At 41.9% G+C, this 13,988-nt stretch overlaps 1 protein-coding gene across 1 annotated transcript in view; it reads left to right on the top strand.

Annotated features, from left to right (window-relative positions):
* The first annotated feature begins 369 nt into the window (after window positions 1-369).
* Window positions 370-13,988, top strand: part of LOC136877560 (5-hydroxytryptamine receptor 1) — an 843,781-nt gene continuing 830,162 nt past the window's right edge. Inside the window, exon 1 of the mRNA XM_067151700.2 lies at window positions 370-1,356. Within this exon, the coding sequence (XP_067007801.2) occupies window positions 505-1,356 (852 nt within the window). The 5' untranslated portion in view covers window positions 370-504. The remainder of the gene's footprint in view (window positions 1,357-13,988) is intronic.

The raw sequence follows: 13,988 nt of genomic DNA, 5'->3' as shown, positions 1-13,988 counted from the left end.
GTTTTACTGGGGTTTTACTATTGCAATATAGTAACTGGCAATCTGACAGGCTAATCAGGCTCTTTTAAAAAGGATGCAACACTACGACAAATTAATATTTGAATACGTTTCGTCACCTGTAAACCATACGAATACATGCTAACATAAGAATATTTTTTAATGTTTTTTAAAAAAATATGAACTTTAGGTGCGGTGAACGATCTCGATCTGAGAAATTTGTTTTAGGTACTGACATGGTGGTGTTGAATCTGAAAACATCCGTATTCGTACATGCTACTACCTTATAAGAACTGAAAGCTTTATAAACGTTTGTTCGTCTAGTATTTACATATTAAGATTTGAAATAGTGAAGTTTTCCTTCGATGTTCAACTCTTGATGTTCTTCATAGAGTCACTGTGAAATTGTTAACATTGAAATGCTTCGAGGGTTCTGAGTTTCCTTTAGGCGTGTAAGGGCCGGTCAGCTGTTGATAGATAAGCCGGGTGCTGGAGCCAGAAGGTCGTATGGAGGCGAACGTATCTTTTTCACCGCCGCTGTCCACTACTACAAGTGAACCATTCGGGTTCCCAAGTTTTCCCGGCGATCACTCACCATACACATCGGTTGAAGCTGTAATAATTGCCCTGGTGCTGCTATGTGTTATCATAGGCACCGTGGTGGGGAATATCCTCGTGTGTGTTGCGGTGTGCCTTGTGAGGAAGCTACGGAGGCCGTGCAACTACCTGTTAGTTTCTTTAGCAGTATCAGACCTTTGTGTCGCCCTTTTGGTGATGCCCATGGCCCTTTTGTACGAAATACTTGGGGTTTGGAGCTTCGGACCTGTGCTTTGTGACCTTTGGGTCTCCTTCGATGTGCTTTCCTGTACAGCATCTATTTTAAATCTGTGTATGATTAGTGTGGATAGATATTATGCAATTACTAAACCTTTAGAATATGGTGTAAAGCGAACGCCTCGTCGTATGATTGCCTGTGTTTCCCTAGTCTGGTTAGGAGCTGCGTGTATAAGTTTGCCCCCTTTACTCATCTTAGGGAACGAACATGTAGATGAAGACGGTGACCATCAATGTATTGTCTGTCAAAATTTCGGTTATCAGATTTATGCGACGCTAGGATCGTTCTACATCCCTTTAACAGTGATGATTGTGGTGTATTATAAGATCTTCAGAGCAGCTCGCAAGATAGTGTTGGAGGAAAGAAGAGCTCAGTCGCATTTGGAGACACCAAATTACCTGGAGATCAGTGTTCGAAATGGAGGAGGTCCTCCTGAAACAAGGATTGCAGCGGCATCTTCGACATCATCTCCTGCCGGAAGAGGGCAACACCATCGCCCAAGTACTACCAGCACCAACACGACTGTAAGTTTTATATTCTAATACTTACTTACCTGTTGAACACTTTATAATTTTCTCAACTGTAATATGATCATGCAATATGAAGAATTTGATTGAAATCTGTCTTGTTCAAACAGGACAGATTTTTATGTAATCTTAATTCGATCTATTCACTTCATCTATATGTCAGATCTGATATGAAGAACGTCTACTCGATAGTATAAAGCATCTCGGGATGAAAAAAGTATTATTATTATTATTATTATTATTATTATTATTTACCTCCCAAATGGATAGCATCTTTGAGATAGCCCATGCTTTGCGAATTGATGGCGGCGCCATTCCTTTATTGTTACTGTGTATTACTTCAAAGCTATTTATTTCTCATGACGTAACACTTCTAGTTCATATGAGTATCTATTCCTTTGGAAATAGTTTTGAAAATCAGTATATCCCTAACATGAAATGGCGTATGGCTTTTAGTGCCGGGAGTGTCCGAGGACAAGTTCGGCTCGCCAGATGCAGGTCTTTTTATTTGACTCCCGTAGGAGACCTGCCCGTCGTGATGAGGATGAAATGATGATGAAGACGACACATACACCCAGCCCCCGTGTCAGCGAAATTAACCAATGAAGGTTAGAATTCCCGACCCTGCCGGGAATCGAACCCGGGACCCCTGTGGCCAAAGGCCAGCAAGCTAACCATTTAGCCATGGAGCCGGACATATCCCTAACATGAAAATATTGAGCGAAGTATCAGGCCACTGTACCTTAAACATTTAAAATTATAAAAATGATAATTCATCGCTGCGGTGCCAAAACCACTAATGTCATAATGCTCTTCCTATCCATTATTTCCCTCAAGACTGGTCACGCCTCTCAGCCACATATTGATATGCACTCCATTGGAACAATATTTTCCTTGAGTTCATTTTTCTATGTGCGTTTATGAACCTGGCTCTACCGTACTGTAGGAATGTATGTTTGCATGGCTCCATGGCTGGCCTTTGGTCCCAGAGGTCCCGGGTTCGATTCCCGGAAGGGTGTATGTGTCGTGTTCATCATCATTTCATCCTCACCACGACGCGCAGGTCGCATACGGGCGTCAAATCAAAAGACCTGCACCTGTCGAGCCGAACTTGTCCTCGGACGCTCCCGGCACTCCATTTCATTTTTTTCATTACTTATTTACCCACTCGTAGAGTTCATTTTCCTTCCACACGCACATAGGGAAATGAACTCAACGAAAATTGTTCTGATGGACTGCGTATTGATATGTAGCGACCAGCCTTAAGGGAAATAATAGATAGAAACAGTATGTATTCATTCGTGCTTTTGGCATAGCAGCGATGATATCGAAAAAGCACTTTTTTCAAGTTTTATCAGATTCAAAATTTCCTATTCTACTCCTATGTTAGAACTCAAAATGCACTCTCTTTAAAATAGTTTACACAAGACCCGGCACTTACCGATTATTTTCTACCGAATAACCATATAGGAAAACACTCAGTCAATGATCTGCTGTAGAGTTAACATCTGTCTCACACGTACTAAAGACCCCCAATAATCCTTCGAAGTTCATAGATACGATCTACAATATATTTACATATCCGACATGTCTTTCAGCATATGATTGAGATGTTGTTGAAGGACGGTTCTTGACGATATTCACTGTCTATTCTATTCGTGGGATTCAGTACTAACTTACCATCCATTCTGTGCACATTCCTTTTAGTAACAATTAAAATAGTCCGCCTCTGTGGTGTAGTGGTTAGTGTGATTAGCTGCCACCCCCAGAGGCCCGGGTTCGATTCCAGGCTCGGCCACGAAATTTGAAAAGAGGTACGAGGGCTCTAACGGGGTCCACTCAGCCTCGGGAGGTCAACTGAGTAGAGGTGGGTTCGATTCCCACCTCAGCCATCCTGGAAGCGGTTTTCCGTGGTTTCCCACTTCTCCTCCAGGCAAATGCCGTGATGGTACCTAACTTAAGGCCACGGCCGCTTCCTTCCCTCTACCCTGTCTATCCCTTCCAATCTTCCCATCCCCCACCAAGGCCCCTGTTCAGCATAGCAGGTAAGGCCGCCTGGGCGAGGTACTGGTCATCCTCCTCTGTTGTATCCCCTACCTAGAGTCTGAAGCTCATGACACTGCCTTTGAGGCGGTAGAGGTGGAATCCCTCGCTGAGTCGGAGGGAAAAACCGAACCTGGAGGATAAACAGATTAAGAAGAAGAAGAACGAGTAAAATAACCCGTGGTCTCCTATGGCGTGTTAGATATTTAAATCACATTCCTAGTTATAAGGCGTAAAATGCTGAAACTTATCGTTGCTGTTACAACAAAACCTTGCATCTCCCAATGCTCTTCCGATCCATTGTTTTCTTACTTTATTTTTATTTTCCTTAAGACTGGTCCGGCCTCCCAATCACATATGGACATGTAGGTCACCAGAAAAACGTTCGATGTGTTCATTTTCCTATGGTTATCCGTGCCGCCCTGTAGGAATGTATGATTGCATGACGTATTTACGCACTCGTACAGTATCAAGTATTTAAGATTCATTTTCCTTTAGACATTAGCATAGGAGAATGAACACAACTGAAATTGTACCGATTGACTACATATCTACATATCGTTGCTTCTATGCCAAAAGCGCGAATGTGACAATGCTCTTCTTATCCATTATTTCCCTTAAAACTGCTCACGACTCCCAGCCACATATTGATATACACAATCTATTAGAAAAATTTTCGTTCACTTTCCTATGCGCCTGTGTAAAGGAAAATGAACCTAAATGCATGATACTCTAGGAGCGGGTAAATATGTCATGCAAACATACATTCCTATAGTACGGTACAGTAAGGTTCATTTTCCTTTACACGTTCTTACAGGAAAATGAACTCAACGAAACTTGTTCTGATGGACTGTCTATCAATATGCGGCTGGGAGGCGCGACCAGTCTTCAGGAAAATAAAAATAAAATAAGAAAATAATGGATAGGAAGAACACTGGGAGATACAAGGTTATGCTGTAACAGCGACGTTATGAAGGCTCGCTTTAATGTTGCTGCTATATGTTAAAAATGTGTAGGCCTAGGTGAGCAGTTGATCGTACTGAAGTAATACATCTTCCCATGATCCACATATCCAACAACACTTCCTTGCATAATGAAGCGCTAAATTGAATTATTTACGTTAATTCAGATAGCGTTGTGCAGAACTTTGATAGATAAGACGGTAGCCGTGGTGGCTATTTGGAGACGACATTCCGTATATTAATTATTTTAAAAATTAGTAAAATATACTGCCAAACTTCTTCCGTAACCGCAAAAACAAGACCCAGCTGGTTCAAAGAAATTGATAAAAACCTAGTAGAACTAAAAATTACAGAAAATTCACTATTTGATCGAGCAGCTAAAGTAATAACTAAAGACGAAAATTTAAGGTTCCAAGACAAATCTACGTTAAAAGCCAAACCTATTACCTAGGAAGATCAGAAAAATAATGAAGAAATACTGGGCACTAAGAAAAGAACAACACTCAAAGAAGTGGTTGATTCCAAAGAGGGTGAAACGAAAGAAGAGAAGAGAGATGCTGCCAGAATTATCACTGGTACAAGAAAGTAGAAACACTGGCAGGAGGGTATTCGGAATGAGTAGATAAAGGCTAAGTTAGGGTTAGAGTTGAAAGCGACTGAGAAGCTGCATATATAGACCGGTTTCGGTGGTAGGGTCATGTGAGGCGAACAGAGGAGGATAGGTTACATAGGAGAATAATGGATTCGGTCATAGAGGGTAAGAGAAGTAGAGGAAGACTAAGATGACAATCGTTAGACTCAGTTTCTAACGATTTAAAGATAAGAGGTATAGAAATAAACGAAGCCACAGAGCTAGTTACAAGTAGAGTATTGTGGCAGCGTTTAGTAAATTCACACAGGCTTGCAGACTGAACGCTGAAAGGCATAACAGACTATAATCAAAATGTATGTATAAAAAAAAGAACTTCCACTGAACCATAACTTAATGTATGCCATATTTGAAGCTAAAACTGAATGATGGTTATAAACTGTAAGGACAAAATAACCCAAATCTCTTTCTGAACACACTTGAGGCCGTATTAGAAAAATAAGGTCAGTATTTCGTCCCTTCTCTTACTATGATACATATAAAAAGGTAAAAGTTGACGTGAATTTCTAGTTATGATATACAATACATTACAATGTAATTGCACTTTCAGACTTCGTTCAATGTGAGATGCTTTCTATCGTAGTTCACATTCAAACGACTTTGCTATTCACCTTTTAATCTATGTGCTACAAAATAATACTGCGTATATATTTTCCTATTCTCTGCTATTCCATTTCACGCTAAAATGTAAACGTTCCCTTTCATTTCACTTTATAACTGTAGTAAAAGTGCGATCATAAATAATTACATAACTTCAGTCCCTGTGTGTTATAGTATTTAATTTCCGGTTGCATGTAGACATTTCTGTTAACTTTAACGTTTCCCACTGCGTTGTTTTCATAATACTGTACATTCTATTCAAAGTTGTTTCTGATCATTGTTTCAAAGCAGTGCTATATTGTTTTACCAAACTTTGTGGCTCTCCAAATTACCGAATGCCAGGATACCGCTACCCACCGATGACCAGTTCATAAGAATATTGTGATACTGTGCTATATAGTATAGATGCAGGCGGGGCACATTTATAAGCTCTCATTGCCGTAGTTGCATTATTCCTCGTGGGAACATGGAAATGTTCCCTATCTTCATAATAACGAAAATCCATAGCCTTTGTCCAGTCATTCGACTGGGTCAGGGATGAAATGAATTAAGCCCCCGTCTAACGGCGAGTAACATATTGGAATTGTGCCGGCTGCTGAAACCCGTCGCACTCCTCTGGAGCAATGATTAATGACTGACAGATGAAATGAAATGATGTTGGAGAGTGTTGCTGGAAAGAAAGATGACAGGGAAAAATGGAGTACCCGGAGACAAACCAGTCCCACCTTTGCTATGTCCAGCACAAATCCCACATTGAGTCACCGGGAACTGAAATTCGGAACAGAGGGGTGAGAAAGGCCGATGCGCTGCGGCCTGAGCCACGGAGGCTCCAATTAACAATTAAATAGTAATAATAATGCACACTCGTGTCCTCATCCCGAGGTGGTGCAGCTCTTTTCAGGCACACCCCCATTGGAGGTGAGCTGCATGTACCATTTCAACCACGTACCAGCCCTCCTGCCATTCTTAAATTTCTGGCAGTACCGGGAATCGAACCCGGGCCCCCGGGGACGGCAGCTAATAACACTAACCGTTACGCTACGGAGGCGGATTAAATAATAATAATAATAATAATAATAATAATAATAATAATAATAATAATAATAATAATAATAATGTCCGCCTCTGTGGTGTAGTGGTTAGCGTGATTAGCTGCCACCCCCGGAGGCCCGGGTTCGATTCCCGGCTCTGCCACGAAATTTGAAAAGTGGTACGAGGGCTGGAACGGGGTCCACTCAGCCTCGGGAGGTCAACTGAGTAGAGGTGGGTTCGATTCCCACCTCAGCCATCCTCGGAGTGGTTTTCCATGGTTTCCCACTTCTCCTCCAGGCGAATGCCGGGATGGTACCTAACTTAAGGCCACGGCCGCTTCCTTCCCTCTTCCTTGCCTATCCCTTCCAATCTTCCCATCCCTCCACAAGGCCCCTGTTCAGCATAGCAGGTGAGGCCGCCTGGGCGAGGTACGGGTCATACTCCCCAGTTGTATCCCCCGACCAAGAGTCTGAAGCTCCAGGATACTGCCCTTGAGGCGGTAGAGGTGGGATCCCCCGCTACGTCCGAGGGAAAAACCGAACCTGGAGGGTAAACAGATGATGATGATGATGATGATAATAATAATAATAATAATAATTGTGTGTATTTCTACTCCTTAGCCCCGTTTTCTTAATATGGTTTTGGTGTTGGCGTGAGATGAAGTGATACGACATGTTTCTACAGTCGGATGCCCTTTCTGACGGCAACCTCAGTTGATAACCTAACGAAGATATAATGAATGCAATTGGATAAGAAGGCGGAAGGAATCGGCTGAGTCCTATGTATAGGAACTGTCCCGGCATTTACCTGGAAGAGAAAATTAGAATCCACAGAGAACCATTCTCAAGAAAGCCGACGGCGGGTTTCCATCTCACGCGCCTCCCCAATACACAGCTTGATTCTATAGTCTTAGCGCGTTAACACGCTCGGCCACTCCGCTCGGTATAATCACAATAATAATAATAAAAAAAGGTAAACTCGTGTCCTCATCCCGAGGTGGTGCAACTCTTTTCACGCACACCCCCATTGGAGGTGAGCTGCATGTACCATTTCAACCACATAACAGCCCTACTGCCACTCTTAAATTTCTGGCAGTACCGGGAATCGAGCCCGGGCCCCCGAGGACGGCAGCTAATAACACTAACCGTTACGTTACGGAGGCGGACAATAATAAATAATAATATATACACTATATCAAACGTTGGAAATCTTATCTATGCAGAGTCGAGCGGCTTTAACGAGTGGTTTTAATGGAAGAAAAGTGGATCAGCAGATGCACTCTTTTAGGACAAAATCACATACATTTCTTAAGCCAGTTTGCATTTCAAATGGAATCTATTTTTTCCTTCTTCTTCTCATTATTGTAGGAAAACAGGTATGGTCTACTGGCAAGTGAGGAAACTGCAGCAGATAAAGTTGGAATTCAAGAGGAAAAATCGGGGCAAATATTCGTTTATAGGAAGGGGAGTTAGGGATTGAAATAAATTACCAAGGAAGACGTTCAATAAATTTCCAATTTCTTTGCAACCGTTTAATAAAAGGCTAAGAAAACAACATATAGGGAATCTGCCACCTGAGCTACTGTCCTAAATGCAGATCAGTAGTGACTGATTGATTGAGTTTGATTTCTATTGTACCAAGTATTATCAACATTTCCAGAGTAGTAAACAATCCACTGAACATTTAAAGTAGAGATTCCGAGAATGAGATTCGTTGGCAGGGATGATACCCCAGAAATTCAACGACACGTTCGCTAGTTTTAATCGAGAATTGTCAACTGGTTAACTACCCTTATTAATACGAAATGTCGAATGTGGCACGTTAGTTAGTTTCCAGCAGGGCCTTCGTAAGCAGAGGCAAAGCATGTACCTGAAATACATGATGGTGGAGTATTAGTTACATTGTTACACGATAAATGTGAACATTTGAATTGATATAGCAACACAAATTTTCGAATGTGATATATTCGCTACATTCCCATGGCTACTTTAAGAAAATTGTCGGTGGGCAAGGGTTCGTAGTCACCCTTCACCAACAACTATAGATTCGAAAATTTACCGTGACGTGCGATAGAGCTGGGAACTGTCTACAATGAACAATTAATCTTTTACACTCAAGAGAATTGAATGTCAGATCGGAGACACAAAGCTGGAACAGGTTGATAATTTCAAGTATTTAAGATGTGTGCTCTCCCGGAACAGTAGTATAGTAAGTGAGATTGAATCAAGGTCAGGAGCGTAGCCAAGTTGGGAGAGGGGTCACTAGGGGTCAGAACCTCCCCCCACCCATGGAATTTTTAAAAATTGAAATAAACAGAAAATGACAAAAAACAAGAGAAAGTCGATTCAACGTGTTGACTATTTTGTACATTCACAGACACATAATTTTAAAACCAACAGATTTCTTGAATCTATTTTCAAAGAAGCCCCAAAAGATGGATTTTTAATTTTTTTTTTTTTTTTCTTTTTTGCTAGTTGCTTTAGGTCGCACCGACACAGATAGGTCTTATGGCGGCGATGGGATACGGAAGGGCTAGGATTGGGAAGGAAGCGGCCGTGGCCTTAATTAAGGTACAGGCCCGGCATTCGCCTGGTGTGAAAATGGGAAACCACGGAAAACCAACTTCCGGGCTGACGATAGTGGAATTCGAACCCACTATCTCCCTGATGCAAGCTCACAGCCCTTAAACGGATTCACCTTGATCATATTGTTCTTGTTCTGTATTTTAATGTAAGATTGTGGAGCGTACTGCAATCTGATTATCATCATAATTCCCTTGTTTCAGTGTCCTTATAAAGACACTCACGCATGCGCGGACCACACACGCACAAGCACCTTCATTATGTTCTATCATTTGGTAAAACTATAACACTCCCTCCCCCTCCCCATCGGTCGATCGCTACTGATCAAAGTGTAGTAAAGTTAATGCAGTGAGCTCTCAGTTGCGATCAACAGCATTCTGTAAGAAGGAAGTCAGCTCTCGGTCAAAACTACCTTTACACCGCTCTGTTTTTGAGACAAAGCCTTCTTTACGGGAGTAAAAGCTGGGAGGACTAAGGATATCTTATTCATAAGTTAGGAGTAACAGACATGAAAGTAGGGAGAATGATTTCTGGTACAAACATTTGGGAACAATGACAGGAGGGTACTCGGAATGAGGAGGGAAGTCAAATTAGGAATGAACTCGATCTATTAAGCTGACGCGTAAACCGGGTTCGGTGGTGGAGTCATGTGTGGCAAGTGGACGAGGCTAGGTTACTTAGGAGAATAATGAAATCTGTAATGAAAGTTAAGACAAGGAGAGGGAGACCAAGACGACGATGGTTAGACTCAGTTTCTAACGATTTAAAAATAAGAGGCATACAACTAAACGATGCCGCAGAACTGGTTACAAATAGAGGACTGTGGCGTCGTTTAATAAATGCAGAGAGGCTTGCAGACTGAACGCTGAAAGCCATAACAGTCTATAAGAGGCAGTCAAATTAAAAGCGAACACCCGCTACAACGGGACCATGGAATTCTTTCTGTTTATCCCCCAGGGTTGGCTTTTCCCTCGGACTCAGCGAGGGATCCCACCTCTACCGTCTGAAGGGCAGTGTCCTGGAGCGTGAGACATTGGGTCGGGGATACAACTTGGGAGGATGACCAGTACCTCGCCCAGGCGGCCTCACCTGCTATGCTGAACTGGGGCCTTGGTGGGGGCCGGGAAGATTGGAAGGGATAGACAAGGAAGAGGGAAGGAAGCGGCCGAGACCTTAAGTTATGTACCATCCCGGCATTTTCCTGGAGGAGAAATGGGAAACCACGGAAAACCACTTCCAGGATGGCTGAGGTGGGAATCGAACCCACCTCTACTCAGTTGACCTCCCGAGGCTGAGTGAACCCCGTTCCAGGCCTCGTACCACTTTTCAAATTTCGTGGCAGAGCCTGGAATCGAACCCAGGCCTCCGGTGGTGGCAGCTAATCACCCTAACCAGTACACCACAGACTCATAACCATTCTACCAATCGTTTGTCCCTCTGTTAGCTGATGCGGAACCCACTGCGCGCAAATTTTGCAGAAATGCAAGCGATCTTTGATAATGGCTAATGCCAAACTGAACACGAATTTCTTCCTTCGTGATTCGTCGGTTTTCCCATATAAGGCCATCAGTCCGCCCTACCACATCAGGATAAATGGCTTAATGGTCCTTTCCTGGACGCCCATCTTCTTACAGTGATGTGCGCGCTTCTTGGAATCCCCTATATTATTCGTGCATACTCGTCATGGACATATAGTGTTCGCCATACACAACAGACGTGCGATGTGCTTACTCTAGCGCCCTCAGCCACCAGAAAACGAACCACTTTTCATTGCTTGCCTCCATTTCCAGAGCTGTAAAAACATACCAGATAAAGATGGGGAATCTGATTCACTTAGAAGAACCGATTCATTTGAAACGATTCACCAAAATGATTCATTCATTTGATTCGTTCATTCGAATACCACGTAACGGAGAGCCGAACGAGAAACCATGGACTCAGATGAACCATTCCGTTATGTTCTTTATAACTGCTACTGCTTTACAAGTTACAAGAAGTGAAATGTTCAAGGTAATTGCTAGCATTTTAACAAGAGTAATATCCTTTTTAGAGGTTACAGTCGAAAAATGATACACAACTGTCTGACTAATCCTTTCCAAACTACCATTCGAAATTATACGACAATCGAATTTGAAATTTGTTGTAGATATGAAAATTGTTGCGGTCATGATCCACACATTAGTTCACAGTAGTTCAAGAGAACGAGAACGGGAACGGGAACCTTGCAGTAAACTTAACCTAACATTTCGCAACGAGCCGGAAGTTGAGTGTCTATTACAGTTCCGTGAAGTACGCGACTTGAAACGACGTGATCATTTCTTATTTTAAAAATGTATTTTCCTGTAAGGTTAGGTTAGGAGTATTTGACTTGTGAACCGGACTTGTAGTTCAGGTTAAATAAAAAATAACACAGTCGTTCTTCATAAGTTGTCATTGATTCAAAAATGGTGGATACCCGATTCGGCGATATGAATCAGAACGAACGAGGAACCAAGGAACGAGTTGCGGCTGCCATCTCTCGACTCAGCTTTCGACTCACAAACGAGTCGATTCATTTCGTTCACTGAATCATGATTCAGTCGTTCAGTGCAATGATTCGTTCATTATGAATCACTCGTTCAGAATCTCCCCCATCTCTAATACCAGACGAGTCCGCGCACCAACAAAGACCTAACCCAACAACTGCGTGCAGCTGTGAGTTGTCACTATGCAGTTCTCCTACCACACCAGCAGAGGTGTGACAAACGGTTATTTTTCTGTAACTGCTACACTTGTCACTGCTACAAGAAAGTAACCGTGAAAAGTAACAGTTAAAAATAACGTCCAACTTGACTCATCTTTTATTCGTCACAGCCTGGTCACAACCTATTCACGGCTTCAAGCTTATCTCCTTACAGCTGTGTTGCGAAGTCCCATTCATTCACTCGCACATGCGCGCACGCATCACTGCACGGTTGAAAGTCTGTGCAGCAAAACACGCATTCATATTTGCTATAAAGTTAACGAGAGGCAGACAACGGATGAAATGAGAAGACAACATTGCGTCTCTGCTGAAATCTAGAGGATCAACGATAAAAGACAAGGAAACATGAGGATCTGTCGACACAAACCGGTACAAGAGGATCGATTAAGTAAAATAATGTAATGATATTGTTATCTATAATATGATATCTATAATATCAATATGGAAAGTTACCATACTAATTTATTTATGGTACAAGAAAAATTATACCGGTGAGACTTATATTATAATGTAGGTAGCCCTGCGCGATATCTGAGTCAACTATTACCCCTGAACAGTTGAATATATTATAACAGTTTACACTTTAGTTCCCAAATGACAATAGAAACTTAAAAAATACATTGTAGTGTATATCTCCTACGAAAGCGCTCTCATTGGAAGACTATCTGAACTCCGAATGTCACATTCTGAGTCTGTAAGCTGCTACTAGTGACAGTTCCCACTTCCCAGTTATTGTTTTCACTAGTACATTATTCTGTCGTCGTTACTTGGTAACCTGTTATTTTTGTCCTCGTTACATTTGTAACAGTGACATGCATGTAACTGTGACGAACTAACTGTTACGTTATTTTTAGCCATCTCTACACACTAACAGTAGATGTACTGGAAAGAGAGTATCTAGAATGCAAAATAAAGCTTAAAGTGAAGCATCTCATTTACACTGAGAGGATGTTCGTGCGATTCGAATTGTTTTGAAAGTATTAATTTAAAATTAGTGGAATGGGAGAGTTTACTTCATTGAAATAACATTAATTATATATGTTTTAGTATAGGAATATAACAAATTTATTTATTTATTTATTTATTTATTTATTTATTTATTTATTTATTTATTTATTTATTTATTTATTTATTTATTTATAGTGGAGTAGTCCTTTCACGCGGAATATGTGTTATGGCGGGTGTTCGGTTTTCATTTGACTGCCCCTTATATGTATATATGTATGGTTAGTTTAACATGGATCCGATGATATGATTCGTGCTCGTCTAAAACCGCCTCGTATTACTGTATTACCTCTCAGCTGGAGAATCGTGGTTTATCGAATAGCGTCTCCCATCAATCAGTTCGATACGGACAGCGCTCACCGTGTGATGGATTTCCACATCTCTGGTCTGGGAGTCGAGGAATGAAGTACAAGCATGTAAGGTGAAAATAAGTCTTTTATGTCCTTTGAATTTATCTGAAGTCTTGATTGCTGAAGAAGAAAATTACATAATTATTTACAAATTACGAAGGTGATCAGTACTGATTTATGCTCCTGTAACCATGTCTCTGTCGAGATTTGATGAAAGACGGCTTGTTAGTTCCTTCTGTGGATCAGTGTTAGAGTGTCGCCCTCCGAATCGATCCCAAGATAGCAGGTTCAAACCCGGCAGAGGTAGTCGGATTTTTGAAGGGCGGAAAACAGTCCATTCGACACTCCATGCCGTACGATGTCGGCATGTGAAATGTCTCTGATAACACAATTAGTATTCACCCGACAAAACTGATTAGACACTGCCAAGAGAGATTCTGTTTGCTCTGCCATGTATTAGGCCTAGAGTAAAATGGAACGTCGAAAGTGACGAGCAAGCAGCCAGATGAAGTGAAATCGAAATGCTTGCACACTGTAGCTGAGGCCATACGATTATTATAATAATAATAATGGGAGCTTCCGTGGCTCAGACGGCTGTGCGCCGGCCTCTCACAGCTGGGTTCCGTGGCTCAGATCCTGGCCACTTCATGTGAGATTTTTTCT

This window comes from Anabrus simplex, chromosome 7, assembly GCF_040414725.1.
Source record: "Anabrus simplex isolate iqAnaSimp1 chromosome 7, ASM4041472v1, whole genome shotgun sequence".
NCBI lineage: Eukaryota > Metazoa > Arthropoda > Insecta > Orthoptera > Tettigoniidae > Anabrus > Anabrus simplex.
The sequence above is the reverse complement of the archived record's forward strand: the minus strand, read 5'-3'. Positions and strand labels throughout refer to the sequence as shown.